The sequence below is a fragment of the Ochotona curzoniae genome, unplaced genomic scaffold (genome assembly GCF_017591425.1).
Source record: "Ochotona curzoniae isolate NIBS_2020 unplaced genomic scaffold, NIBS_Ocur_1.0 contig_3520, whole genome shotgun sequence".
Taxonomy (NCBI): domain Eukaryota; kingdom Metazoa; phylum Chordata; class Mammalia; order Lagomorpha; family Ochotonidae; genus Ochotona; species Ochotona curzoniae.
In genome coordinates, this window is record NW_024465894.1 from 1,788,444 (window position 1) to 1,809,050 (window position 20,607).

The 20,607-nt window shown below is 45.0% G+C and overlaps 1 protein-coding gene across 1 annotated transcript in view; it reads left to right on the forward strand.

The window, feature by feature from the left end:
* The window catches only part of BCAS1 (brain enriched myelin associated protein 1), a 70,667-nt gene that overhangs the window by 12,619 nt on the left and 37,441 nt on the right, over window positions 1-20,607 (forward strand). The window contains exons 4-5 of the mRNA XM_040981051.1: window positions 6,532-7,103; window positions 20,092-20,259. Of these exons, the coding sequence (XP_040836985.1) occupies window positions 6,532-7,103; window positions 20,092-20,259 (740 nt within the window). The remainder of the gene's footprint in view (window positions 1-6,531; window positions 7,104-20,091; window positions 20,260-20,607) is intronic.

Below are 20,607 nucleotides of genomic sequence, written 5' to 3' on the forward strand. Positions count from 1 at the left end.
AGAGAAGAGAGACTAAGAGCAAACACAGGAAACAGGAAAGCAAAGGGGCACTGCCACATGAGAACTGTCCACGCTCACATCTCGGGTCTTGGAACAAGCACACCTTCAGTTCTAATCCCCCGAGTGGACTTTTTGCATCTTTACAGTCACAAGACACATGATGACACTGACACATTCAGATGTGCCCTTACGTGCTTTCTTCCCTGTGCAGACATTATAAAATGCACAAAAACTGACAAGCTACGACCACATCAAGCCACAGAATCCATGTGATCAACCACTCTAAATTTCACTTTGCTGGTTGCTGCTGTCAGTGGAAACACAGCTATGCAGTACTATGTGCTTGCGCTAGCTCTTCAGATGTTTGTTTTTAGAATGGGAAAGCCTCCTCCACACTTCTCATTTAGCAAAAATAAAAAGAATCAGTGAGACTCCCTCAGAACTCATTGGTGCCCTCCACACTTCTGAACAAAAACAGCAGAGTGTTAGAGTGAGATGTCATACGCAGACAGCAAACCTCGAAAGACCAGCAGCTCTGGGAAACAAACTGGCCCGGCTTGTAGGAAAAGCAGCAGCACCGGAAACAGGGAGCTTTCCTGGCCAGCAGCATCACATCCCCTGGAAATATGTCAACACTCGAAGATTCTGGGACTCCAACGCAGACTTCCTACCGAGGTGACCTCACGAACCTTCTAGAAAATTCCGGAAATAACTGGAAAACTGCCTCAAGGATCCAACAAGCACAAGTGCCAACCCTTAAAAGGAATTTCGATGACAGCCAGAGTTTAGGATTTTTGAAGTGAAATCCCCCAGTTAAAAAACAACCAAATCCTCAACGCCGCACGGGCCACACAGTGCTGGCCGCCTCCGCGGGGCTCAGCCGGCTGCTTCCTCAGCTCAGGTCTCTCACACACCCCTTCCTCACAACATCCGCCTCATTCCGCCTCAGACTCTCACCTCCCGCGGCTCGCTCCACTCCTTGTCGGGTGCTGGCCGCCGCGAGGCCGTGAGGAAGACGCCGCCCGTGGCTGAGCCGCATGGCGGGCCGACTTCCGGTCCCAAAGGCCGGGCGGGCGGGCGGCCTCCTCGCAACTGCCACCTCAGGGAGGTGCATGGCGTCCACAGTCAAATCGTCTGGGCCTCAGGACTGGCGGCTGCGGAGCCCCGGGCCGCGCTCGCCTCGATGGCTCCCTCAGAGCTGCTCTCGGGGTGACCGAGGGCCAGCCCCAGGAAGCAGCACAAGCGCCCCTTCTGTCGGCCATGACTCCGCCTCGCCCTTCCAGACCCTTCCCGTCCGTCCGAGGACTTCTCAGGATGTCTGGGACAAGGGCGAGGCGTCTGACGGAGACTCGCCTCACGTCCAGAAGACGAACGCCCGGTAAGCCCGGGAGCAAGTCCCTCGCGACCCGCGCGTCCCCACGGCCTTCCGCCCGGGCGGCTTCTAGTTCCAGGCTGAAGCATCTCCACCCGGACAAGGACAGTGAGAGCAGTGTTGCTGAAAACAGGGAGCCTCGCGGCAGGGAGACCGGGAGACCGGGAGACCGGAAGAGGCGCCCCGCAGGGCAGCCTGAGATGCAGGCCCTTCTATCGCACGTAGAAAAGGCGCCAGAGCCTGGGCTACCGTAATGGACCAAAATTGTGTCCAATTTTCGGGTCAGAAAGAGTCATGAAAATACATACTTCTGATTGGTCTATACCAATCCAGGAGACAAATATCGAAACTATTATCCAATCAATAATAGGGGATAACAGCCAATCAGGGGCCAGGGATAGAAATAATGGACCCGCCCTGCCCATGTGGGCGCCGGTTCTAATCCCGGCAGCCCCACGTCCCATCCAGCTCCCTGCTTGTGGCCTGGGAAAGCAGTGGAGGATGACCCAAAGCCATGGGACCCTGCACCCGCCTGGGAGACCTGGAGGGAGTGCTAGCTCCTGGCCTTGGATCGGCTCAACTCCAGTAGTTGTGGCCGCTTGGGAAGTGAATCAACGGACAGAAGATCATGTCTGTCTCGCCTCCTCTCTGTATATCTAACTTTGCAATAAAAATAAACTAAATCTTAAAAAAAAAAGAAGAAATGATGGGCACATCTGCATTAGTGGTTGTCACTGCTTATCCCTGGAAAAGGTGCCTGGAAGCATCACCTGGCTACTTTTTTGCAAACACTTGCTTTTTGGTGTTTTGTTTTGTTTTTAAAGATTTATTTTATTATTTTTATTGGAAAGTCAGATGTGCAGAAAGATCTTCCATCCGTTGATTCATTCATCCCCCCCAAGTGGCTGCAATGGCCAGAGATGAGCCGATCTGGAGCCAGGAACCTCTTCCAGGTCTCCCATCTGGGTACAGGGTTCCAAGGCCTTGGGCTGTCCTTCACTGTTTTCCCAGGCCACAAGCAGGCAGCTGGATGGGAAGTGGGGCTGTAGGGATTAGAACCAGTTCCCATATGGAATCCCAGCATGTTCAAGGTGAGGACTTTAGCCACTAGGCTACTGTGCCGGACCCTGTTTGTTTTTGTGATAAAGCTGCTGAAAGGCCTCTCAACTTTCAGGGAGCAGATGTTTTCTTTCCTTTTGAAACGATCTTGTCCCTCTTCCCCATTCTTACAGGGATCTCATCCAGCGATTACTAACTCCTCCCACGAGCCCTGCACGTCCAGTACGTACATTCCCAAATATTCTCTGCCACCTCGTGTTCTTAAAGAAACGAGGGAAAGCCACTGTGGCTCCTGTTGGTGCCATTCATTTCCGTATCCTGTGCATCTGGGGGTTATTTCCAGGGGACCGCTTCGTTGGAAAGACACAGAGTGATAGACGGATACATCTGGGGTGCTGTTGCTGCTGGGGCATCCCAAGACGTGGGGTGATTGATGGAAGCAGGGACCCTGTGCTAAGCTCTGGGGTCATGTGCAGTCTCTGGCCTTAGGAACAATGTCAGGAATCCATTCCTAAACCTTTGTGCCCCCATGCGAGTATAGTTATAGGACAATAGTGACATTTCTAGAAGTGAAATTCAGAATGCATAGAGTATATGCAATTTTAAGGATAGATAAGATAGATAGATAAAGTTATTTCCCTAAGAAAATGCCAAATTGCATTCTCACCATTGAGGTAGTTGGCTGCATGTTCTCGCCCCATTACAATGATCAGAGGCCTTGCTTTCACAAGTTTGACAGATGAAAAGCTACATCCCATTGTAATTTAATCTTGCTAGTGTTTTACTTCATATGACGCAGCTGTATTTTCCTATGCGTAACAGCCTACAGCACTTCTTTGCTTGTGAGCCGTGACCGGTTATACATTCCTTATCCCCAGCTGGCATTGCCTCGCTGCTTTCTTTTAAAGAGTGAGAGGTAATTTACACACTATAAAATTCAACTTGTGAAGTGTCCATTTCACAGTTTTTAAGTCTTTTCACCAGTAAGTGCTACCATCCACACTAACTCCATCCGTCTAAGAGAAACCTTTCTGAGGAACAAGCCACTGCTCAGTTCTCCTTTGCTGGCCGCTGCACTGAGCTGCTCTGCTCCTGTGTCTCCTTGGGTTTGTCTGTTCTGGACGTTTCTTGTCAGTGGAATCATGCCATGTGTAGCATTTGGCAGGTGGTTTCTTTCACTTAGCCTGATGTTGCCGAAGTCCATGTGTGTTTTTCCAGGTGTTAGTGCTTCATTTTCCTTTAGGGCTGAATCGTACTGTATTGTTACATGTACCACATACTGTTCACTCATCCATTACTTGATGAAGGCACGTACAAACCAGAAATATAATGCAGCTCATAAAAAGGTGAACTAGATTTGGATATCTTGACCGTGAAGGCTAATTATAGTGTACAAAAGCAATCAAATAATTCTAACATCTAATATTTTTGTAAAACCAACAATAACAAATACAACCACAGCGTACATGTATCTGGTGTGTTTGTATGTGTGTGTGTGTGTGTGTGTGTGTGTGTGTGTGTGTGTGTGCCACACATATAGTTTGATAAACCATAACAGGGTACAGGTGGGAGTTTTCTTGCAAAAAAAAAAAAACAGTAGAGGATAGAGACAGGAAAGGAAAACGATCAAGTCCGATGTTTTCATTAGATTTATATTAAATCTGTATGATGATCAAATTTTGAAAAAGATGCAAGAAACGGTTCAAATGCCTGATGTGTCTTCCAGGGCAGCATTTGTGTATGCCGGAGAAATGCTGACCTGCCTCCAACTCTGCTCACTCAGATATTTACAGACATGGTACTGACAGGGAAGACCTGAGCAAAGAGGAGGTTCAAGACCCTGTGTGTCCCGCAGTGACTGGTGCATTCTCACAAGCACAGGGTTGGCAGTCACCTATCGCCTGTGTCTAGACCTCTGTGTTAGGCTGATGGTCAAGGCTTCTTCCCCAGGCCCTGCTTTAATCTATGCTGGGATGTCTTGCCTACGGTGTCCTGACGTTTTATGCTGAGATGAGCAACACCAAGTGTGACCATTCAGTCCCATTTTCCAATCTGCCGTAGTCCTCCCGTGCAGAAGCATTTGCCACTTGAATTCTGACTTCCAGCCTTTCAAGCAAACACATTTGCACAACACAGAGAGCCATGGCTGTTTGAAGTGTCATTTGACTCTGGGCAGCATGACCACAAAGAGGTCATTTTTGCAGAACTTTTTGAGGTCTCCATCAGCTCCCCCAGGGCCACGGTAATCCTTTGATATTCAAATAAGATTCTCCTTTGAAGAGCTCATCATCTCGGTTCCTTTTCCAGTGAATTGTGCTGACTGGGCCAGGCTTGGTCCAAGAATGTGTGTGTGTGTGTGTGTGTGTGTGTGTGAGTAAGAGAGAGAGAGAGAGAGAGAGAGAGACCTGCTCACCCAGACTTCTTGACTGCACTCTACCAACTCCCGTGTCTTTTGGGAAATTTGCAATTTCCCTCTGTTAGTGCACAATACAGGAGGACTTTAGAAAGTTCACCAAGAAGGCACAGTGTTTCTTTTCTTTTCTTTTCTTTTTCTTTTTTTTTTTTTTTTTTTGGTAATTATTTTATCTTGATAATCTTTACATAGTTGATTAGGGCACAAAGGGTCAAGGGCTACAGGAAATTGGGTAAGACCATTGCTTCCACATTTTTTTTTTCTGTATCTGGGGTAAGGAGGGAGATAAAGAGAAAAGCCCCACCCAGTCTCCCAACCCATCCCAGGGTCACCAACATGGGGCATGTTGTGAGAGTCCTACTCAGGTGCTTTTGATAGTTCAGCAGTTCTGAATTGCTGCCAATCACGCCATTCCAGAATCCACTGGCTGACATAGTTCACCTTAGAGTGTTTGCCTAAATTTTCACTGCCAACACATGGCAGGGATAGTTGATTGAATTGTTCTGTCCTCTGTCCTCTGTCCTCTGTTGTGGTTGCAGGTGTCCTCTGCAGGTTCGGACAGACTGCCATATCCTCCATGTGCACCTGGATATGCTGTCCACTGCTCCATCTGAGCCTCTGAGGAGGCTCAGCTTTGACACTTGCACTCCACAGTCAGACCATGGAACCTACACTTCTCTTCATGGTTGGGGTTCTGAGTCCAACAGTTCAATTGAGGGGATCCCCTAAGAAACTGTGTGAAGTGACCCCAGACCTGATTCTTGTGTGTGCTTGCCTGTACAGGGTCTGGCACAGTCTGTCACCTCATTCAGCTTATGCATATGCTGGTGGTTACAATTGCTGGACCAGTTCTGTTTCTAGCCCTGTCTTCCATGCGAACCAATGCGTGTTGCAGTCCAGTCTGATTCTGCCCAGCACACACTTGGCTGTTACACAAACCAGTGGGAGCTGCAAACTGGTCAGAACAACCTGCAATAACCCCCACCAGACCTGCCCCCTGCCCTGGTTCCTGTGCTTGCCAGTATGTACAGCAGACTGATCCAGTCTGTCCCACATTCCATTCAGCTCTCCTACCTGTCAATAGGAACTGAAGCTTAGTTCAACTCAACTGGCCCCTCTATTCAGCTCACACACATGCTGGTGGGTGCCATTCTGTCTAGCCACACCTGCCCCAGTCCTGGTTCTCATGCTTACCAGATGGAATGGCAAGCCAAGATGGAGGTACCCACTATTTCCCTGCTAGGCCACTCCCACTCCCAGAACATGCACTCCCCAGGGGCACATCATTTCTTATTTCCACTTCCCTCAAGCTTTCCGAAGCACCTTTATGCATGGTCATCTTATCCACTTTTGTCCTGGCAGAGCAGGCTGTTGGCGCCCAGGTCCGTATTGGGAGAAAGGGATGTGGGAATGTGGGAATGTGGGATAACTCTCAATGGTTCCTTGGAAGTGTCACTCATACTGCGCCTGAAGGCTGTGGCCTGCCAGCAATGTCCTGTCCTCACTGAGGAGGACAGGTCAGAAGAGATCTTGGGAACCAACTTCTGCTTGGCAGAGTGACCCCAGGACCACACAGTCCCAGTTGCATGGTGGCCTTTGTTGAATATAAGACATTTGGAGTCCATTATTTATCCTTGAATTTCCTGACTTAGTTGAATAACTGTTGATTTTCTGTGTGTGTTTTCAGTCGATTTGGGAATAAGCATGAAGACAGATAATGCGGCTGCTTCTTCCCCCAAGACAATGGACATAAGTGCTGCGGCCGATGCCAACGGAAAGAATCTTGGGAAAGAGGCCAAATCCGAGGCACCAGCTGCTAAATCTCGTTTTTTCTTGACGCTCTCTCGGCCAGTACCAGGACGTCCCAGAGACCAAGGCTCGGATTCATCCCCGGGAGCAGCGAAGCTTGATGTCAGCTCCAGTGAAGCGCCACCAAACAAAGCCCCGAGTGAAAGTGTGGCACTTCCCGTGGCAGCTGCACCAGGGCCCGACACAGATAAAACCCCAAGGCAGACCCCAGCCAAGGACGAGGGCCTCTCTGCCACCTGGGCTCTGCCACCTGCCCCACCAGAGTCAGGGGAAACAGCCCCCTCCAAACCCAAGGACTTCAACTTTTTTGAGAAATTATTCAAGCTGGACAAGGGACAGGAAAAAGCATCAAACAACAGCCAACAAGAAGCAAAGAGGGCAGAGCCCCAAGACGAGACTGAGGAGAATCCTGGATTAGCCAATCAGCCTGTTGGAGTCCCTACCGGGGAGGTAAGTGTGCAAAAGCACTACCAGCTTGGCTTGGAATGCACGCTGTAGGGGTGGGGGAATCCTTTGGGGGAGACCTCTGCACACACAGCGCCCTCATCATCTGGGGTGCCCGGCAAGGTAGCATGCTGTTGACCCCTGTAGAACTCCTCCATGTTTCCGTCGTGGGCAGCAACATCTGTTGGAAGAACAGTAACAGCTGCAGCATCTGTTTTCTGACAAAAGAACAAGGAGGTGAGTTGCCCACAAGTGTGTTTGTCCTTCCTTCTGTTGAAGGTGGTGCTACAGGCTGCATTTGTGATCAGTAGAGTCCGGAGGAAAAGGCATCAGAGGAATAAAAAGGATTCTGAAAAGACTTAAATACCCTGCCTGGGATCAGTTGCTTGTCTGACAGATGCTGGGGTAGAAGATGTGCGTGGGACACATTTTATTCCTAACTCCTAAGAGCCTGCCTGGAGCTTTAACTGTCTTTTGCAATGGGGTGTACATTTGAATAAAGAGCATTGCTAGCTCTGGGATGACTCCTTAGGGGACTGGTGATTTTCCAATAAGCCAGAGGAATGTCTTTATCAAAAGTGAGATTGTATTTTTAAAGGAAGGATGCTGAGTCAGTTGCTTTCTTTCCTGAACGAGGAAAGGCAAGTTCTCAATGTTAAAAGAATCATTTGCTTTTAGCCTTGAAAGAGGTTGTTTATATTCAGGGAACAAATTTGCATGAAGGAAGAAATCAAAGTTGATACATTTTTACACATATTACATTTAATGGTTTCTTGGCTAACAGACTTTTAGTTAACAATAGTTTACAAAATTTAAGTAAAATTAATTACTGTTGGTTGAGTTGATAGCCAAAAAAAAAAAAAATTACAGGGGCTCAGTTGTTTATTGCTATGGCCAGTATGTCTGCTGTAGCAACAACATAATCGTGTATCTATACTGCCAAGATGCTAGTAATAATAACTCATTGATTGGATGCATACAATAGGCCAGGCTCTGTTCTAAACACCGTGTATAAATTATTTCTTGTGAAAACAAGTATCACATTCACCTGTGGTTTTAATGCATCCAGAGTAGTGTCAGAATTACATCATGAATGTTAGGCATCAATTCAATGCTCTGGAAATTGGGAAAAAAGAGTAGGCTCCTATGATTTGGCTCTTACTAATGGCATTCTTGCCACTTCTATAAACTTTAGCACAGAGACATTTTTGCAAAATTTAAATTGAAGTTTAAAAAAAATATCTCTTCCAATGCCCAGTTTTCAAAATGCACAGTAGAGGTCCAGAGGCCATTTGAGTGTCTCTGTGCTTTTCAAGAACAAGTCGCCAGGTGCACACAGGCAACAAGGCTTTATAAAGTGAGGCACTGTGCCCATGCAGGCGGGGCCCAGTGAGTTTGCTGCTCAGAGAAGGAAGACCACGCCTGCAAATGCCATGGAGGACACTGAGCATCCAGCTAAGTATCAGAGGGATGCCCAGCCACAAGAAGAAACAGCTTTGTTGGCCCAGGTGACTTTCCAACAAATGTGTAAACCAGGGGCTGCCTTGTCTGGGGGTTGTGAACAGATCACAATATTTATGAACATTCAAAAAACTGTTTTCCACTTTTCTGTGCGTTAGGATACATTTGTCAAGTTCTCTTTTTTAGTCATGGCTCCCAAAGATGTTCTGAGGGTGTGGTTTTTTTTTTCTTAATGCTTTCATGCTTCTGTTGCATGAGTATTGAAAGCCAATTCATTGTCTAAGACAGGAAAACATTGAGTTATATATGAGAAGAGAATGAAGGACTGTGCTTCAGTATCTAGTGACTCACCGAGATCCTCCTCTTTGTCAATAAAGCAGCCCAGGTCAGCAGCAGATAGTACGAGCCAACAAACGCCAACATACTCAGTCCATTCCTTGTCTAGGATAAATGAGCTGTCATTTTAGAGTTGGGCTTTATTAACATGGGTTCCTGTATTGAAAGGATAGCACCTTCATATAAATGATGTGTTCTTATCTGGAGTTGGTAGATGGGGCCTATGTTCAGAAAAGGCTATGCATCTGTTGTCAAACTCACGGATGGCATTTTGAAGTTTGAACCATTTCTCAGAAGTCCCAAAAGATTATAGCCTGTCTCCCGTTCTGAATAGGTGAGTCAGCTCCCCCAGACTCCCCACTGGAATCTGAATCTGATTTTGTTACACTGCAGATTCCATTGTTTATTGGTGAAATTGTTGGAATGTGAAATACTGAAAGCATATAAAATATAGGAAGGTTACAAAACAGCCAATTCGCCTTCAGCCTGTGACCTTATTAATATTCAGATACATATAAGAAATTTAAAAATGTCATGGAAACCTAAAATTTAGAGCATGATTTATTTTTGTGTGAAAAATATTACTGCAAAAATTTATAAGTTAACAATTCTTATTTTCTTAAAAAAAGTTCATATTCACTAGAATAAATTCACTAGAATAAATAATCATGCCATTAATTCCACTTTTCATGAAGTATTTGGAATATCCTTGATGTCTGTAAAACTTTTTTTTTTTTTAAAGATTTATTTTTATTATTTTTTCATTGGAAAGGCGGATATACAGAGAGGAGAGACAGAGAGGAAGATCTTCCGTCCGATGATCCGATGATTCACTCCCCAAGTGAGCGCAACGGGCCGATACTATGCCGATCCGAAGCCAGGAGCCTCTTCCGGGTCTCCCACACGGGTGCAGGTTCCCAAAGCGTTGGGCCGTCCTCGACTGCTTTCCCAGGCCACAGGCAGGGAGCTGGAAGGGAAGCGGGGCTGCCGGGATTAGAACCGGCGCCCATATGGGATCCCGGGCGTGCAAGGCGAGGACCTTTAACCACTTGCGCCACCGCGCCGGGCCCGATGTCTGTAAAACTTTTAAACAACCAACAGCCTTCTGATCATTAGGGTTCCTGTCTGATCCCTATCTGTACAGAACTCTATTTGTGTGTGTTGGTGGGCAGGGGAAGATAGGGTGGACTAATTATCCTACAAGTGTAATAAGAGACTCCAGTCCTCAGAAAATAACAACAAATATGAATAAAACTTCTCAGCCAGTGGCCTTTTGGTGGGAGTGCCACATTATACATAGATGGGCATCAATGTATTAATTCAGAATTCTTAGGATAAATGATGCCCTGGCTCAGCCCTGTTAGCTGTCCCTCCCCTGCCACACGCCCATCCCCCCACCTGCACCTCATGGCCCTTGCTGGATTGGCATTCCAACCACAACCCCACAGAGCCATGAATCAGGAGGATGCCACCATTTCATTCTGAGGGAGACACACTAATCTTCTGTGTTTTCAGAATGACAATCTTATTTTTGTGCCTTATAAAACTACATTCAGCACATAGCATAATTAAAACAAGGCAAGAATTCATGAACAAATGAAGCATTTACTGCATAGGCCAGAGAAAAGATAAATTATGTGCCTGAAAGGTCGCACTGAGCAGTGATTCACACAAACCAACGTGTTGGCAAGGATGAGAGGTCTTCCTTTCTATCCCCTCAACAAGTGTCCAGAGCTATAAGATATTCACTTTCAAAATTCATGACATCCACGTTAAAAATGATCACATAATGGAAATTCGACCCTTACTGGTTTTATTTAAACACACACACACACACACTAAGATGCCGTTATCACGAGTTCCTTTCAGGAGTGTGTCTGTGTCAGGGAGTGGGAAAGTGGGGAGGATGTGAAGTGTGGTCTGCATGGCTTTGTAACCTATAAGGAGAATGTTTCTTTTTCTTTCAAATGTCTGTCTGAACTCTACTGATGAGAAGACATCCCTCACTGGACACCATAAACAAGGATGATGTGGAAGTAAAAGTTGACATGTGACGACATACTCATAGGATTTCACATGGGAAAATTAGTTTTTAAACTAGTATTTAAAGTAATCTCTTTAAGGTGAAGAGCGTTCCCTTCCTTCGTGTGTGTGTGTGTATTCCTTCACCTAAAGAGAAACATGAGAAATTACGAATTGCTTGTAGTAGTTGTCTTTCAGCAGTGGAATAATTCTCTGTTCATCCCGTATTTTGGCTCTTCTGTGAAAGCAGCAGAGTGGCCCGCGCCTAAGACCCACAGCCTAGTTGATTTCCTAGTCCTTCCACTAGACTGTGCTATGAGGCTGACACTTCCAAATCTGTGTCAGAAATTGCTGCTGGCCCTCATGGCTTCAAGGAGACGAGATGCTTCTCCCAAGAATTCCTCAACTGTGCAATCTAGAACCGATTCTTTGTTCAGAAGCAGCACTGTGGATAGATGCATTTGCATCTAATGTGTCCTAATCCCCAGTAGGATATCAGAGGAGAAAGTCTGCTCTGGATAGAAATTTTAAAGTTTCTTTAGTTTTTAAAAATCTGAGTGACATAGAGATGGGGGAAAAGAGAAAGAGAAGGAATCTTCCATCCTCTGGATTGACTCCCAACTGTCACAGCCAGGGCTGGACCAGGGCTGGACCAGGGCTGGACCGGGTTGAAACCAGGAGCCAGGAACTCCATCCAGGACTCCCTCGGCATCATGTGCTGCCTCCCGGATGCAATAGCAGAAAGCCAATTTGGAGATGCGGGACAGCCAGGATTCAAACCAGGCACTCCAAATGGCAATGTAAGCATCTCAAGCAGCAGCTTAACACTCTGTGCCACACATCTGTCCCTTGAAGCTTTTTCATAATTGGCATTCCTAATTTTTTTATTGGGGTTTAAAATATATACATGCATTTTTATCAGTAAATATGAATTGAATAGTAATATTTGGAAAATGAAAATACAATATTGATACATGCTTATTGACCCTTTAAATGGATTTACCATATGTATATATATATATATATACATATATATACACACACACACGTACATACACATTTTGAAAGTTAAAAGAAATGGATTTTTCAAAAATCACACCATACTTCATAATTTTCCTACCAATTTTTTTTAGATACTTTCTTACCGGCTTATTAGTTTTTTTTTCCTTTCTTAGCAGACTGGAGATTAAACTACATTGGCAAAAATCAGCCAAATGGCATTTTTGTGCCAGAATCTCACAGTGGTTTCCTGCAAGTGATGATGTTTTCTGCAGAAGCCGGTGCAGAGCTCATGAGCCTCGGCAGGCCCAGCTTGCCTGGGAGCCGAAGCCTTTGTGCCCTGCAAGGGAAGAGAGGAAGCTGGGCTTTCCCTTTCATCCCAGGAGCTGTGGGGCTCAGATTTCCAACAGATGGGAAGGAGTCGTGCATTTCTGTACCGGTCAGCATTTTTCACACAGACAAATTTTTCTGTGCTAAAACTGCACTTGTAGTATTGATTCTTGGCATGAAAATTCAAAATGAAGCCAGGAATGTGCACGGAGGAAATGTAAATGGGGTGGTCTCATTACCAGTAGTCCCACACAAGATCATTTCAGCCCTGATCCTCCAGTTCACTTTATGTTTTCACTTTAACATTGTAGACCTTGCTTAAAGCAGCCTGAAACCAGGGGGAAAATTCTAGTAGAAGGAAGGTGCCGGAAGTTCCATCTGGGTTTCATTACAGGCAATCGAATTAAGAGAAGGCAGTGTTATTTTTCAGCATGACAAACTGTGATCACATAACCAGTGTTCCTGTCTGCTTGTTCTTTGAAGCCAAAAGAAGGGAAAAATAGATACAAGCTGCTTGCTCAGAGATGAAAACAAAACTGACCCCGTGAACACCTGTTCCTTTGACAGGAGCTTGCAGGTACTTCCCAGAGATCACATGTGCTTCTGTCTGCAATGAAATAGTAAAGACACATTTGTCGTCAAGGACGAAGATCACCTGGCCGATCACATGTGAAGTTTAGGCTGCAGATGGCCCGTTCGAAGGTTGGGTGCTCCTCTGGGACTAGTCTGACTCTAGATTTTTAAAAATTTTCATAATTAGCCATGCAGCTTGTTTAAATTTGTTTATCTATTTATATTTGTTTATTTGGAAAGCAGGGTTACAAAGATAGGGGAAGAGACAAGGAGGGAGAGATTTTCCATTCACTGATTCACTTCGCAAATGGCTGCAAGAGCTGCAGCTGTTCCAGGCCAAAACCAGGAGCCTGAAGTTCCGTCTGGGTCACCCACGTGGACGGCAGAGTTCCGTCTGGGTCACCCACATGACAATGTATTTGGTCCTTCTCATGCTACTTTCCAAGGTACATAAACAGGGGCTAGACAGCAGTTGGGGCAGCCAAGACCAGAAGTGTGCTCTGATGGTAGGATGCTGGCATTGCAGGTGGCAGCCAAACTCACTTTGTTTTCATCTTAATAGGTTAATACATTCACCTGACTCAACATAAGAAATTACAAATTATATACTCACCCACAAATGCCACCTCAATAATTACTGTTTACATTTTCAAAGTCTCTCTCTATGGTTTCATTGACATATACAAGCACATAAAACATTAATTGCTATCCTTTTTTGTGCACAAATGGTATAATATAATGCACACTTTTCTGTTCTTTCTTTTAGTTAAGACACTCATTTGTGTAAGATTTTTATTTTAAATGTTAAGATCTGCTTTATCCTTGGCTTTCTATAAGCAGGTATATTCATGATATTGGAGGGTCGGGACTAGAAGTGTTTTTCTAGTGCACATTGTCTTTGTTGAGAGAACTGTCAAGCTGTGGTGGACGGGGTAGTCTGAACATGCAAGGGCCGGTTGAGTTCCTGGATACTGGCTTCAGCCTGGTCCAGCCCCAGCTGTGGCGAGCATCTGGGGGGTGAGTCAGTAGATAGAGTCTCTCTTTTTCTCTTCCTTTCAAATAACTTTTTTTTTTTAAAGCAGTGAGTGTTTGGAGGTGCAGTTAAGATACTACTTGGGAAATTTTTGAAAATTGCCGTAGAAAATGTTATGTAAATTAATTCATGGCATATATGCCCCTGTTGATTAGGCTTTTTTCCTCCATTATTGTTCTTTAGAAAGTCATTCAGGTCATAGTGAGTGTATCAATCCCTTTTTATTGCTGCCTAGTATTCCACCCCATGGACTTGGGAATGGCTGATATCTTGGCAGGGTTAACTCTTCTTGTTAAGGAACATTGTGTGTCTGGATAATTTATTTAAATATTTATCATTTATTATTTTGATTGCTTTTAACAGTGTTGTGTAATTTTTAGCTCAGAAACTCTGTTTGTTTTGTTAGATTAGTCTTAGTATTTCAGCTTTTGCACAGTATTATATTTCTAATTTCAGTGTTCATGGGTGATTTTTGTGTGTTTGTCTTGCATCCTTTAGCTTTTCTGAATTCATTAATCACAGGAGTTATCTGTTGATTTCATGGGATTTTTAAAAGTAGTATACCATGTGTTTCCTTGGGGACAGTTTTATTTCTTTCTTTCTAGCCTGAGTGTACCTTATTTTATTGCCTTATTTTACTGCCTAGAACTTGCAGTACATTATTCAGTAAGAATGGCAAGAGGCAACATTCTTGCCTTTTTGCTATACTTAATGGAAAACACTCAGGTTTTCAGAAATAACAGTAATGTTAGCTCTAAAGTTTTGTTTTGCTTTGTAGATCCCCCTCAAGTTGAGGAAGTTGCTTCTATTTAAGTACTAGTCATAAATTGTGTTTTGTGTTTTGTCAAATACTTGTTCTTTATCCATCATTATAGCCTTATTGGTTTTCTTCTTTAGTCCCTAAGCAGTGTGTGAGAGATCTATTGACTGTCACGTACTAAGCCAGGCTTGCAGACCTCTAGTAAACCCTACTTGATGACAATGTGTATTTCTTAGATATTGCTGAATGCGTTTGCTAATATCATGCTAGGAGTGTTTGCATCTCGTTGTTAGCATTATTTCTTCCATCTGATGTTACCAGGATCAGCAGTGATAGTCCTTGCTGTATTTGCCCATGCCCTCGTACCTATGTGGAAAGTGGGAAGAAACTCCTGGTTCCTTAATTTGGAGTGGCCCGTTGCTGGCTATTGCAGCCATTTGAGGAGTGAACTTTGGTTGTAGGATTCCTCGTTCAGCCTTTCTGTCTGTCTCTTTCTCTCTCTCTCCCATGTGGTTGTTAGCTGCAGCAAGCTGAGGTCCCGTGGGTAGCAGCAGTATGTTCACTGCTCCCTGAATCCTCCAGGATGATGAAGGAAGGAGCACGGCAGCTTCATCTTTGCAAGCTGCACAGCTCCCTGCTGGGTTCCGTAAGTGAAACCATAGTGACAGCTAAGATGCATTGGATGCCGACTGCATGCTACGCACTGTTCCAAATCCTCTCGAGAATTATTCCACTGACTCTGTGAGGTGGCAGGTGGTATTCATTACTGACTTTTACAAATGAGCACACAGAGACACATGTGTGAAGAAAATGCCCAGAATTGAAGATATGGGAGGCAGTGCCGGGGTTAGGTCAGGGCCAGCTGGCTCCATGGTGCCTTTGCATGCTGGGTGGCCTCCTCACAGTGTGGCCATAGTCAAAATACCTCGACATGATGACTGAATGAAGATGAATTGATGGAGTTAGTTTGTTCCTAGAAAAGGCCTTAATTAAGCCTAGTGGGGGAACTTCTCACTTTAGACATACCTCTTAAACTGCTTTCCTATGGGCTCATCTTGAAAAACCTGCTCAAATTGTTTATGTAGGATCTTAATTTTAAATGTTAAGATCTGCTTTATCCTTGGCTTTCTATAAGCAGGTATATTCATGATATTGGGGGGTCGGGACTAGAAGTGTTTTTCTAGTGCACATTGTCTTTATTGAGAGAATTGACAAAATGTGGTGGACGGGGTAGTCTGTGAACATGGATGTTGATTTGCACCGTTTGGAGGGGGCTGGAAGTCTGAGCTCAGAGCACTAGCATGGTGGCATTCTGGGGTGCCTTCTGCTTCCTGCATCTCATGGCAGACTTTAGAGGGCACCATTTGCTTCCTGCCATCGGCCAGCTTCTGCCTGTAGCCTCCAACAACAGGAAGACCAGAGCACTTTCCGTGTCTCTTCTGTATGAACACTGATCTCACTCATGATGGTTCCATCACCATGACTTAGGTCCTTGCCCAAGGCCCCAGCTCCTAGCACTATGGCAAGGCCACTAGGGTTTCAATACATAGTGCTGGACACACAAACTCCATCTAAAACACAGTCCAAAGGCATGTCCTCCTGTCATGCACTGCCTCAAAATCATCTCCCTGTGATGTACCAGAGCTCATCTGCCATTAACATGTTGTTCAGCCATCCTTCTTATCAACTAATGTAACAACCTGGACTCTTGTTATGCTATAGAACTATAAAATTTCTACTTCACATCAAAATCTGCTTTTTCTTTTTAAAAAGATTGTAAGAAAGACCCAACAATAGAGACAGAGTGACTGAAAAAGATGTCCCATCCACTGATTTGCTTCCCAGACGGTCACAATGGCTGAGGTTAAGCCAGGCTCAAGCCAGGAGCCAGGAGCTCCATGTCTGCTGCACAGCAGGAGCAGCCAACATGTTTGGCTCATCATTTGCCCTTTCAGGTGCATCAGCAGGAAGCTGGATCAGGAGCAGAGCAGCCGAGACTTGAACTGTCACTCTGGTGTGGAGTCCCAGCATTACAAGCAGGGATTTAACATGATGTGCAACAATACCAGTCCCAGAACTATTTTTCAAAAACTCTCTTCCACAGCAAAGGCACTTTTAATCTGGAATAAGTAGGAAATCTAACAAGATTTTTATGATCATGGCATTTACTTGTTTTCATTTTTATGAAGCCGTGACTTTTTTATAAGATTTTTCCCAAAGAGCTGAGCTCCATTTGGACACAGTCCTGGGGCTGAATGTAAACTCTGTGGAATATATACTAGACTATTATTTTTAAGGTATTCTCCAAGTAGGCTGCATCTATTTTTGGAGCCACTCCACAGGAGCCCCATTTTTAAGGCAGATGAATGATTCACTCCAGCCTGGGCTTTGGCAGTAGGTTAGTCTGAATACATAAGCTAAGCACCACGTGAGTGCCGAACATAGCAGTATCCTAGAAATCAAGAGAAGGTGGTAAAGCCTTGAGAGGCATGGGTCAGACAGACTTCAGTGGGAGAAGTCAGATATGAGTGACGCCTGAAATGGATGGGCACGGAGACAGAGAAGGCAGAAGTACAAGTACAGTTAATGTACAAAGGGCGAGAGGAGTTCCCTGACTACTTCTCACCCACACACTTAGCAAATGCTGCTCACAAATGTACTTTGTGTCAGGAACTGCCAGATGCATGGAGGTCCCATTGCTTCCTTGTTGCTGTTCTGACCAACATGTACTACATACTTACAGAGCAGGAGTTATACGCTAAGAAATGTGCATGCAGTATTTCTCATGCAAATTCAGAATATATGATGTGAGGTTGGGTTTTTAATCTCATGTTAAACCAGAGCTGGTATCCAGCAGATGTAGGAAGTGAAGCTGGAAGGTAAACATAGAGTCTACCTCTTCCAGGGCAGCTTCAGTCACTACTTGGTCCTCCTGGGAGACACTCAGTGCCTGCCTGCAAGGAACTCCTAGTTGAGTAGTGCTCACAGTGGTGGTTCCACCTGCTGAGTTCTGAAGAGAAAGAAAATGTGAGAATAACTAGCAGTGCGTGGTAATGAGGCTAAGACCTTGTTTCCAAAATTACTTATTTGGACACAAGTCTAAATCAAAAAGAAGACATGAGTCATCAATGTCTGTTAACTTTGCATTTAGAAGTAATACTTGAGATCATTATCACACTAACCAATATCACGGCAACATTTACTGTTGATTTTAGGACAGGAGATCAGAAGTGAGAGACATGCAAAGAGACATCTCCAGAAGTCCATTGTAGTCTTGCTAGAATATTGGGCCACGTCTTAATCAGCACATTCACATAAGGAAACTAACGAACAGTCAGGAGGAAAAATCTGAAAGGAATTGAAGGACTGCAGTTGGCACATGTAGAGGACTGGGAAGAATGTCTTTTCCCACCAGCCAGACTGGGAAAGCACTGGGGACTCAGGGGAGCGCTCCCTCACTACTTAGAAACAATCTGCTCTTAGGATAGGCACTGCTTTGGTCCTGCCTAATCAGACTCAGAAGCAAGAGCTGAAAGGATCAATCTGTTCTCAGGAGTTTTCACTGTATCCAAGAACAAAACTCAAGACTTTAGGAACCCAGAATTATCCAGAAATATGAAACCAAAGGAACACAGGCCTATCTGGTATCCAAACAAATAAAACCCACAATGTCTGGCATCCAAACAAAAATTACTAGAATGGCCAAGAAATGGGACATAAACTTATGGTGTGAAGAAAACCCAACTGAACTGACCCAAACCTATACAGGTGTTAGAATTGGCAAAACAAAACATAGAAAAAATGAATAGACATGTACCTCACATTAAGAAAAAAAAAACTCAGGAGGGTCATACAAGCTACTTTTTGTGGGTACAAAGAATTTTTAAATCTTTGCATAGATTTTCATGATACACATTTTCCATAAATCTTTTTTATTTTTATTTTATGATACAATTTCATAGGCATACAAGCTATATTTTAACACTCTAAGATGCCAATTGTAGAGCAACATCACAGAAGGAGAAATGTGTATTACCCTGATTGGATGGGCACACAGCATGCACAAGGGTTGAAATGCCACGCAATAGCTCATAAATGTGTATAATTAGTGAATTCAAAGACATGTCAATGGAAACTGTCTTCTCCCAGTCAAGGGGTAGGGGAGGTGCTTTGAGGGAAGCAGAGTCCCCAAGGTCTTGAGATGAAGAAAAGGACTGTCAGGGTCAAAGGGATAAAGACAAAGGGTGAGGATGCTCAGTCTAAGAAGTGAGAGTCGTCTCCAATTCCATTGCTCTACCCACCTCCAGAATAGCCTCCATATCCACCATTCCTGAATGATAGCCTGCCTTCCCTGGCCATGTCTAATATACCATCCACCACCCTCAGCAATGGACCGAATAACCGCAGACACAGACGGACATGAAGGACCTCTCCAGGGAAAGCTCACCATTTTAATAAACATAATTTATCAAGGTATGAAATGTGCATACCCTGGGATCACAAATGTCATTCATGCTAATTCTGCCCTACCAAAAAAAAAAAAAACCCACAAAACCATGCATGAGTGATTGAAGAGAGAAAGTGTTACGTGTCCATTTCAACACTCCTATAACACTCGACTTGGACAGCTTGTGAACATCATCAGTGAAACCAGAAACAGCTTGGGTATGCTTGAAAAACTCCAAGAAAACTGACTAAAAGGAAGGAAGAAGAAAGTACCTTCCACATAGGAAGAGTGGAACTTTAAGCCTGGGCCAGAAGTTGAACTTGATGCTGGGGGCCCTGGGAGCCATGCAGACTGGCAAGCATGGGAGAATGGGATCTGTTGAGGAAAGAATGGGTTGAAGAAGCTCAAAATGTGAGCAGACAGAGAAGGGAGGCAGCTTGTGGTCAGAGTGTATGTGACAGCCTCTTGGCCTGATTTTGGGGTAAAGATGAGTCTCAGAAGATGGATTCAGAATGTACCCGATCCTCTTCAGTGTTTAGAGGAGAACAATCTGTCCTCTGTCATGTCCCTTGAGCCAATAAACTCCCCAATACAATCCACAAGGCAGAAGTACCCTGTGATGGTTGAAATGGCCCACCTCTGTGGGCACTGTGGGGATTCAAATGGAACCATCTCTGCGGATAATGTGCGGATCCTCAGAGTAGAAGGCTACAAAGATGGGAAACGTTGGCCTCCCACACAACCTCCTTGCAGAACTTGGAGAAAAGCATTTTTGTTCAGAACCCGACATGCACTGCTGTGTTTATTACGCTCGGGCGCCCACCCCTGCCCCTCCGACCAGCTGCAATGCTGACTGTGTTAGAGCAGGAGGGAGGGAAGCCTGACGCTCACAGGCTGCTGATTGTTCTGCGCACCCGTGGGCAGAAGAAGTATGGCTGGAATTAGGGGGTAAGGGCGAACGCGAGGCAAAACTATTACTTTGAGAGTCCACATTCAACAGGTTGCATCCGTGAAAACTCTGTTTTGCTCCCAGGACCTAGCTGCCGGGGAGGAAGAAGGAGGAGGCGGAGGACAGGAAATTGGAACTTTGAGCTGCTCTGTCCCTGACGGCCCAGACGAACCAGAAGCTTCAAAGGCCGACTTTCAGTGCACAGACACGACTGAGGATAACAGTCGCATCATGAGTTTCTTTAAAACTCTGGTAAGTAGTTTCCTCTCTTCTCCCGCTCCCACTTTCAATTCCACTGCTCCAGATTGCGTCCATTCTAATAATAAGGAGTATTTCACCCTACTCTACTGAATGGATTATTATTGTATGGACTATCGTTTCCATGCAGCTGGTACTCCTCAGGCCCTCAGGGAGGCAGCCTGTAGTCAGGAGTCCAGGAATACACAGGGGGTGTCCAAAGTAGGCAACAGGAGCTGAATCATAACAGGGTTTTATTGGCAAGGGTTGTTTTATGATCTCTTATAAATATAACTGGAGAACACATCCTGGAATTGCTGAGCTATCAAAACAGCCTTCCTTTTCAATCAAATGGCAAGCAAA